The 9,800-nt window shown below is 47.6% G+C and overlaps 1 protein-coding gene across 1 annotated transcript; it reads left to right on the forward strand.

Annotated features, from left to right (window-relative positions):
- On the forward strand, positions 5,094-6,217 carry LOC109846597 (GATA type zinc finger protein asd-4-like). The gene is made up of 2 exons (XM_020415845.1): positions 5,094-5,472; positions 6,018-6,217. Exons 1-2 carry the CDS (start codon positions 5,094-5,096, stop codon positions 6,215-6,217), a joined length of 579 nt encoding a protein of 192 aa, XP_020271434.1.

Raw genomic sequence — 9,800 nt, forward strand, 5'->3', positions numbered from 1 at the left:
GATTTGTATTCCTTTGATCTCGATTACAACTTGATTACAAAAGAGAGGAAAACGAATTTGGTTTTCCCCTTTGTTTAAAACTGGGTTCTTCTTGGCAGCGATGGAGTGCTTCCTTCGATTGATTGCGTCGAACTTGCTCTCCGTTGACGATCCGACCGTCTTTATCTCGTGGGAACGATGAACTTTCGTGGAAAGTTTTATGAATAACTCTGAATGAGTTTAAGAACTCTGAACGAGTTTGAACTCTGTGAATAGAGTTGTTGGAACCGAAAATTCGGTTAATAATCAAGCTGTTTTTCTGTTGTTGAAAGATTCTCTCAGATTTGATTTTCTGAGGTTGGTTCAAAAATCCTATCTCCAAGGATTTCGTTGCTGTTGTTGCCGAATCTCCAAACCTGAGTGGTTTTGATGATGAAGAATCCAACCCTTGATCTGATTATCAAAAATCCGATCCCTTAACTCTGTCGAGTTTGTTGATATTTTATAGGGGGATAGGAGATTGTAACTGACTCCTATATCCGCTCCTACGTGGGCGAAAATCCCTCAGAACGTGGGATAAACGGTTTTGGAACCGTTCGACTCATGTTTGAGTGAGTCAAACGCCCAATCTGGCGTTCAGAACCTCAACTTCGTGTTCTTTGAATTGAGACGCGAAGTTGGGTGTTAGCTGAACACCATTGAACGCGAGGGTCGCTCGCGTTTGGTTTGTGCCTTGATGACGCGAGGGTCGCTGTTGGTTGAACACCTTTGAACGCGAGGGTCGCTCACGTTTGGCTTGTGCATTGTCGACGCGAGGGTCGCTGTTGGTTGACGACGCGAGGGTCGCCTTCATTTCCAAAGTTATGACGCGGGGATGACACCCGCGTTTCAGAAGGAGTTAGCTGATTTGTAACTTCTTCTGTAGAGCGTTGCAAGGACCGTTGTTCAGTAATCCTGGCTTTAGCTGTTGTGGAGTGTGAAAGTCGTCAGATTGTAACTTTCACTGTAGATTGTGAAGACTGCTGCATAGAGTTTTCATCAGTTGTCGGAAGTGTCGTTGAATTGTAACCTTTCTCGATCTATGTGAAAAGTCCTCTATTTGCCGCTTTCGATCACCGACCCGAAAGCTACTTGATTGTAGCTTTTGTTGTAGGAGCTAGACGGGAATCAACATCCATAGTGTCTTAAAGATGAATATTCGCCCATAGCTCTCTACCAAGCAACTATTCGACTATATGTTTCGATCATCGACCCGAAAGCTATTTGATTGTAGCTTTCGTTGTAGGAGCTAGACGGGAATCAACATCCATAGTGTCTTAAAGATGAATATTCGCCCATAGCTCTCTACCAAGCAACTCACCAACTGAGTCCAACTTTTTATTTCTGAAATCGTCCCACTGCTCATCAGCATCTCTAATAGTTGCTACGATATTAGCCATGCTGTTGTCACAGCCATCAAGATCAATCATCTCAGAGGTGAGGTCGCGTTTGTGGCAATTGTGGAGTTGCGGATGCAGTGATTGGGAAGTCGTCTGATTGTGACCTCCGTTGTCGGAGCTTGTTTGAATAAGCTATCTATTGTGATTTTTAGACAGCCTACAGAACCCCCTCCAAAGTTTTCGAAAGTTCGCGGTTGACTGGGACGAATTTTCGGAATACTTTGGATCCCAGAATTTGGTGGATTGATTGCTCTTCCCGCCTGATCGAGTCAGATGATTTCGCCGTTGTTGACTGTACTCTATCTGTACTCCTCCAACAGACTCCCCAGTGGAGTCGTTTGTTTCTTCCTGGCTTTGATCGCTTTGGTAACCAAGAAATTGCTGTTCATGGTGGTCTCAACACAGAGATGCCTTCTGCATTTGAGAATTGGAACGCGTGGGTGAGCCCAGCGTTGGGAAATTTGAACGCGCAGGTGAGCATCGCGTTTGGAAGCTGAATCAACTCGAACGCGAGGGTCGAGTTTGGGCGGGCTGATGGCCTCGAATCCCGTCCGTTAGGATTTGACAGCTCATAGCTGTCTATAAATAGACCGCTAGGGGTCAAATCAAGAGTCATTTGACTCTTCTTGAAAATTTAACGAAAAAGAAATTTCGTTTTCATCTCCGGCGAAAACTATTCTTCTTCTCCGACGAGATTCAATGGCACCAAAGAAGTCCTCCAAGTCCGACGTCGCTTCCAAGCCTGATGCCGCTGCGGTTCGGGGATCTGCACCGTCGGTGCCGACCGGCGGCGCCGCTGCTCAGGCGAATGTGACGCCCCAGCTTCCTTTGATCGGTGGTGAGTACGACCTTCGTGGTCATTAAACTTGCTCCGGCAAGTTCTGATCTTGAAATTAACGAGGAAACTCGTTCCCATAACGCGGGGCTGGACCCCGTCGTTTAATCTTCTTGACGAGGGGTTTAACCTCCGCGTCTCAGATTTTTGACGCGAGGGTCGACCCACCCGTCTGAACTTTTCTGACGCGAGGCTCGACCTTAGGCGGATATGCCGCCCCAACTCCCTTTGATTGGCGGTGAGTATGACCTCCATGGCCATTAAACTTGCTTCGGCAAGTTCTGATCTTGAGATCAACGAGGAAACTCGTTTCAATAACGTGGGGCTAGACTCCGTCGTTTCATCTTTCTTGACGCGGGGGTACTTTTCTGACGCGAGGCTCGACCTTCGCGTCTGAGATTGTCTGACGCGGGGTTCGACCTTCGCGTCTGAGATTGTCTGACGCGGGGTTCGACCTTCGCGTCTGAGATTGTCTGACGCGGGGTTCGACCTTCGCGTCTGAGATTGTCTGACGCGGGGTTCGACCTTCGCGTCTGAGATTGTCTGACGCGGGGTTCGACCTTCGCGTCTGAGATTGTCTGACGCGGGGTTCGACCTTCGCGTCTGAGTTTTCTGACGCGGGGTTCGACCTTCGCGTCTGGATTTGTTTGACGCGGGGTTCGACCTTCGCGTCTGAACTTGTTTGACGCGGGGTTCGACCTTCGCGTCTGAACTTTGATTTTGAGTTGTCTAACTCTTTTCTTCTTTTTGCAGTGCGCCATACCAGCGAGCCTCTTCTTTTTCGCCACCACTTTGGACATGAAGGTGGTGCAGACATGAACATAACTTTCAGCTCGCGTTTAGAACTCCCGGTTTTCCGGATGAGGGAGAAGAGTCGCGTGGAACTGATCACCCAAGCTTCTCATGACACTCTCAGGACGTTGGTTTCGGACGCTCGATTTGAAAGCCCAAGCCGTAAGCCCATAACCAAACCTGGATATCTCTTCGGGGACTTCGTTGACTTCAACGCAAGCACTGCTTATGATGGGGACTATAAGTGGCTGCGGAGAGTTGATGACCGCAACCTTTTCTTGCCCAACATGGAGAGGATGTTCCCCATATCTTATTTCCAGTGCGCTTCTGTCTCGAGGCGTATGTATTGGCCCTTGGTTAAGGATCAAGATGGGGTTGCTCTCGGAGCTCTGACTTTCTATGGGGTTCGCCCCGTTGGTTATAATCGGCAGGTGACAGCTTTACGGCCGAGTTTATTTGCTAAGGAGTATCCCCTTGGCGAAGTGCCAAGTCCGGCGAAGACCTTTGTTAAGAGATTCGTGGAAAAGAAGGGAGAGTTCCCTGCACAAGGATTTAGAACTCCTGGTTGGGTTCATTCTCCAGCGGCGGGATGGTGGGCCCAGATGACCAAGTTTGTTCTGAAAGAGTTGGAAGCCCCTCTTGCCCAAGCTGGATTGTTGGTTCCCGTGCGGGCTACTGAGTTTGGGATTATCCAGAGCCACTTTCACTTCTTCTCCATACTAGAGAAGTATAATCCTGATAGTTGCACTTTCTTCACCCCTGTGGGGGAGTTAGGCTTCGCTCTTCACGAGATGCATGAAGTCTCGGGTCTTGTTCTCGGGGAGTTGCCGTATGAAGAGTTTGTTCCTGGCTCGGCGGAACTCCAGATTTTAAAGAAGACCAGTCCGGAAATTTATGCCACTCTCTGGGAAGTCATGTGTCACTTCCACATTTGCATGCAGCTGACGGGGGTCCGTGGAGGCGGTATTAAGCAAGTGTCTTGGGCGGAATATTTATTCCATAACTTGACCACTAAGGGAGCTTCAGTGACCCGCTTGCCTGCCAGTACTTTGGAGGAAGTTCAAGCTCGAATTGACGACGCTACCTCCCACTACACCAATGAGGCTAAGGAAGATGTTTTCCCGGCTCACACAGAATTTGAGAGCTTTCATTATCAAGCTCTGATTCCAATTTCCGACGCGGCGTTGCTAGCTGGATTCTTGATGCTGTGGCTCAAACGTTGCGTCGTTCCTACCAGGCCGATCGATGCCCTTGCTATTGAGGTGGTCTACCCAGCTGTTCTCTTGGCACATGGAAGACCTGTGAGCCTCCTCAGCGCTATGGTGGGTTGTATGCAGTATGGATTACGGGAGTTGGCCTCTGACTTTGTTGATGTTACATAGGTGGAGTCTGAGGGCCACAAGACCTTCAAGACTCCCAATCCCCGGGTGCCGATGCCATATACATATTTGATGGCTTGGTACGTACTCCACTGTCCTCCTATAATGAGTGCAGCCTCTCCCCCGGGAGACTCATTCATCCCATTTGTGCAGCGACTAGAGTCCGCGAAATGGGAAGGGGGGTACATGGTTAGGATCCGCCAAATCTTAGCACGGGACACTAACTTCCATATCTACCGCTGTTTCCCTGATTTCGAGGGCGGTGTCTATGGAGCAGAATATCAGGATACGGCGGGTCCTAATGGATTCACTCAGCTGAGCGGGGGGGTTTTCCATTGGCTTTTATCCATCAGGCCAGGCTACCTGATCTTTCGACAAGGCGCCAACTGTTTCGTCGAGCCTTACCAACCCTACAGGTTCGCTCGCCAATTTGGGTATGATCAGTTGTATGTCGGGAACCCTCGTCCTCAACTCTCAGTTATAGCCAACTTATATGAAGGAGCCAGGGCTTGGTATTATTCTGTGGCAGGTTGTACCAAAGCCATCTTCAAGCTTCCCCACAAAACTGCTAATTCCTATACCTCCATCAGCTTCTGCAATTGGTATTACGCTGCTTCTCAGACTCCCAACTTCAACTTGAATACATCTTGCCTGAAGGACATTAGGCATATGTATAATTCAAGAAAGGGGTCTAAGACGTCTCGCTTGAGGGGGATCGATGAGTTTCTATCCATTGAGAGTCAACCTGCCGAACAGGAAGAGGAACAAGGAGCTGAGCCCGTTCCAGTGGAAGAACAACGAGCGGTTGATCCTCCTATGACAAGAGCAGCGGGGAAAAGAAAACTTTCTGCTGATGAAGCTGGCCAGTATGATAAGCAGATCCGTCGAAAGTTGTTGGTGGATTCTCCCCCTAGAGGCCAACAAAAATCCAAGTTGATGGCTGAGGCCATTAAAGCTGCTAAAGATGACGAACCGCAGGAATCATCTGTGGCTGGCCTGCCGCATAGAGCGGGACTTCGTTCTCATGGTCCAGCTCTGTCGGGCGAAGGTTCTTCTTATCATCCTCCTGAGGACGAAGAAGATGAATTAATGGTTGCAGATGCAGAATCTGCTCCGGTGATGGATCTTCCTAGGTCTCCTGCGTTGGAGCCAGGGGGTCTCGAAGATAATCCACCTCCTTCTCCTTCAGCATTAATGTCACAAGCTGATGATTTAATGCCTAGTCCTACAACGGGACTTATGAAAAGACCAGCCGCTGGTGCAAGTCTTCCGGAGTCTTCAGCTGTTCTGCAGCTGATGAAGATAGAGGTGACGAGGACGCCGATGTTGGCAACATTTCAGGTGACGATGAAGATGACGATGAGCATGATTCCATCGATGACGTCACCACTTTTGATGACGATGCTCCCAAGGTCCCATCCGATAAAGCATCGGGTTATACTCCTTTTTATCTTACCGGTAAGCTTGGTGATGCTCCCAAGGTCCCATCCGATAAAGCATCGGGTTATACTCCTTTTTATCTTACCGGTAAGCTTGGTTTGTTTCGGCTTCTTCCGCATGCTTTTTCTGCGTTCCGACCGTTTTTTCGTGCAGGTTCACCTACTCCCGGGACTACTTCAGCTGCTCCTTTAGAGCAAGAACCTGCGCAAGTGTCGGCTCCTTTAGAAGAGCAACATTTACCTGGTTCTCCTACGGCGACTGTTCCGCCTGTAGCGTTGCCTGAAGCTACTGCCGCTACTCCTCCTCCGGAACAACAGCTCATGCAGGTATCAGCCCCTATGCAAGAGCAGTGATGAAAATCTCACTCACCCCAACGGAGGCTGGGCCAAGCTCTTCTCAAGCGAAAGCATTGATGGCTTTGACCTCAAGTCCTTCGCATTTGAACATTTCAATTGCCTCAGCAGCTTCGGCACCTGGATCGCCTGCTGGTCATTATCTTAACGCCTCGGTCTCAGCTGCTGAAGGGGTATCTTCGGGTGCAATTGTCAGTCTCGCTAATGCACCTAAATTCCTTCAAATCTCCTTGGTGTATCTAAACAGTCTTGCGAAGACGGTAGTTGAGTCCCTGATGAATGGCCAAGGAACTTTGAACTCCTTTCGACCTCTGCTGGAAGCAGGCTTAAACGGGGTCAGGAGTGTGGGCGAAACTCAATGGTTCGAACGCTGCTCAGAGATTATCCTTCGTTTGGAGGAGAAATTACAACGCTTCGAGACCATGGGCCATAGTGACCTTCAGCCGCAAATTATGTCCACTTTGGCTAGTCTTCAGGTCGCTGAGGTGATACACCGAGAGACGCTAGAACGGGACTTAGCTGAAAAAGAGCGTCAGATTGCAGAGCTTCGTGAGCGTAACACTCGGAAGCGAGAAGAACTAGAACGCTCAACTGCTTCTATGAATTCGCTTCGGGACAGACTGGTTGAAGCTGAAGCCGAAGTCCTGCGATTGAAAGCTGAACTCTCCCGCGAAGAAGGCATTGTCAACATCCTTAGTACCCAGAATGCAGCTAGTACTTTGGAGTATCATGCACAAGCTCAAGCTCTGGAAGACGCCAGAAAGGAAGTGGCAGCCATCATCGTACCCAGCGAGGATGAACTCCGAGCAAAGGCTGAAGCTATGGTGCAGGCTAACCACGAGGCGGAGCTAGCTGAACTCAAGGCTCAACTCATCTCTTTTGATTTAATGCATGAGTGAGCTTGGCTTCTGTAATGTTCTTTTGACAAGAACAAAGTTTGTTTTGTATCACTTTCTTTTGGTTCTTGAATAAAAAGTGATATTGACTTCTCATTGTTTCTTGCATTTATCATTTTTTGATTTTAAATACAAGTCACGAGAAATGCCTGAGATGTATTCCTGACTTAGAATATACCTCCACAATGGTTCTGTTGCAGAGAACTCTCTTTATTATCATTTAAGACAACTCTAGAAAGTTTCAAACTGCTGAGGACGAATACTCCCATAATAGGGTTGACTAATAGAATTCTTCATGTGTTATGTTTTGCTTTAAACACTGACAGATATCTATAAATGCTAGAGGTGTAGTTTTAACTTAGCAAGAGAGATATTGCGATCGGAGCAATTTTGAGGACTTATCGTTCTATTGACGAGAATCAATAAGTTGATTTTTGTCAGAGGTGTGATTTTAACGTGACAGAAGAAATATTGCGATCAGGGCAATTTTGAGGACTTATCGTTCTATTGACGAGAATCAATAAGCTGATTTTTGTCAGAGGTGTGATTTTAACGTGACAGAAGAAATATTGCGATCAGGGCAATTTTGAGGACTTATCGTTCTATTGACGAGAATCGATAAGTTGATTTTGTCAGAGGTGTGATTTTAACGTGACAGGAAGAAATATTGCGATCAGGGCAATTTTGAGGACTTATCGTTCTATTGACGAGAATCGATAAGTTGATTTTGTCAGAGGTGTAATTTTAACGTGACATTTGTGGGGAAAGAATATTATAGCGTCTCACAGGGGAGAACTGCTATATGTTTTATCATCGGAGTGATGAGTTATAAGACTTGTGATTTGATCAAGATTTTGGGGGAGTTTATTACCCCACTGAAAACGAGTTATTTATTGTTTTATCATCGGAACGATGAATTGTGATACTTGTGATTTGAACAAGATTTTGGGGGAGTTTGTTACTCCACTGAAAACAAGTTATTTATTGCTCTACTGAGGAGAGCTAATAAATTGGCAATGAGTCAGAGATTTATCATTCTATTTTTGAGAATTGATAAATGGATTTTGGGGCGTAGTATTAACCCAATGAGAATTTGAATTCTGCTGAAGAGATACAGAGGTTTTGATTAACACTCTGTTAAGTAGGCGTACAAGTGCATATTCTTCATTTAGAAGAATTGCAACGCTGAGGTGACCCTCACGTTTAATATTTGAAACGCGAGGCTCAGGCCTTGTGCCGTTGGCTTGAGCTTTGCACTTGGGAAATTCGAACGCGGATGTGAGCTTCGTGTTTTGAAAGATGGTTGGGATTCATTCCTAGAATCCTGTGCCATCTTAACAGTTTGGTGGCTGTTATAAATAGACCTGAGTGGTCATATCAAAAGTCATTTGACTTTCAAGACTTTTGACTGTTTCCAAGAACGAGAATCCTCGTTTGACTCCGGCGAGATCTCCGACGAGCTTCGTCTCCCCCGTTCAACGAAGTTTCCTCCAATCAACTGCTTTAATGGCACCTCGGAGAAGGGGTTCGAACTCCAAGAAAGTCGCCGGAGCGACTTCAGAAGTGCCGTCGGCTGAGGACGCCGACGGCGCTCTTGTTCATGTGGGGACATTGTCGTCGTCACCGCTGCTGCGGGGGCTTCCCTGTCGTGGTGAGTGCAGACCAAAATAACCTGCCTTGGCAAGTTCTTAGAAAACCCTAGATAGGTTCTTGATAACGAGGAAGATGACTCGTTTTAACTTGATGAAAACGCGGGGTTGAGATCCCATGTGGGTCTCGACCCTCGCGTTCAAGTTTTCCAACGCGAGGTTGACCTTCGCGTTTGAGACTTCTGATGCGAGGTTCGACCTTCGCGTTGGAGATATCTGACGCGAGGCTCGACCTTCGCGTTGGAGATTTCTGACGCGAGGCTCGACCTTCGCGTTGGAGATTTCAACATGAGCCTTTAACCCTTTATGTTTCAGGCTATGTCTTTATGTTGATAGCTCGCCGCTAACTTCTGCTTTTGATTGTGCAGTGCTTCTCCCAAACGTGCCACTTTCACAAGAGCATCATTTTGGGTACATCGGGGGATCTGACGCGAATGAAATATTCAGTCTTCAGAACCAAATTCCATTGTGTACTTTCCCTGATTCGGAAAGAGCAGAAATGATTAAGTTCCCTCGATGCTCTACTCTCAGGATTTTGATAACTGACTTGGACTTGGAGACCCCTGCCGGTCATGCCCAGTTTCCTAAACCAGCGTTCATATTTGGAGATCGCATACCAGCCGATGATCATCTCACATACGTGGAGGATTCAAAGCTGCTGCGGAGAGTTGATAATCGCTCTTTATTTCTCCCTAGCATGACGTCGGGGTTTGACCTTCGACATAGTAAAGGAGAAGGAGAACGTGTCGCTCGGATTTGGTCGGCGAGCTCGTACACGGATCGGGGGACAACTCAAGGGGTTAAGACCTGGTTTGTTTGAGAAGAAGGAGCTGATTCCGGAGATGCCACGTCCAGCGAACATTTTTATTCGTCAATTCCTTGCAACTCAGGGTGAATTCTCAACCCAGACGTTCAGGTCCCCTGGATGGGTCTGTTCTGGAGAAGCGGGGTGGTGGACCCGCATGGTTGACTTCACTCTTGAAGAGCTTAAGGATTCGCTCGCTCAATCGGGTCTCACAGTTCCTGTGTTAGCTACGC

This window comes from Asparagus officinalis, chromosome 7 (assembly GCF_001876935.1).
Source record: "Asparagus officinalis chromosome 7, Aspof.V1, whole genome shotgun sequence".
NCBI classification, from domain to species: Eukaryota; Viridiplantae; Streptophyta; class Magnoliopsida; order Asparagales; family Asparagaceae; genus Asparagus; species Asparagus officinalis.

What these genes read in the sequence shown, in the direction of transcription:
- LOC109846597 (XM_020415845.1), top strand. Translation starts at nt 5,094, where the DNA reads ATGTATAATTCAAGAAAGGGGTCTAAGACGTCTCGCTTGAGGGGGATC. An exon ending in TCCAGCTCTGTCGGGCGAAG is followed by an intron (nt 5,473 to 6,017) that starts GTTCTTCTTATC and finishes TTTTTCGTGCAG; the next exon opens with GTTCACCTACTCCCGGGACT.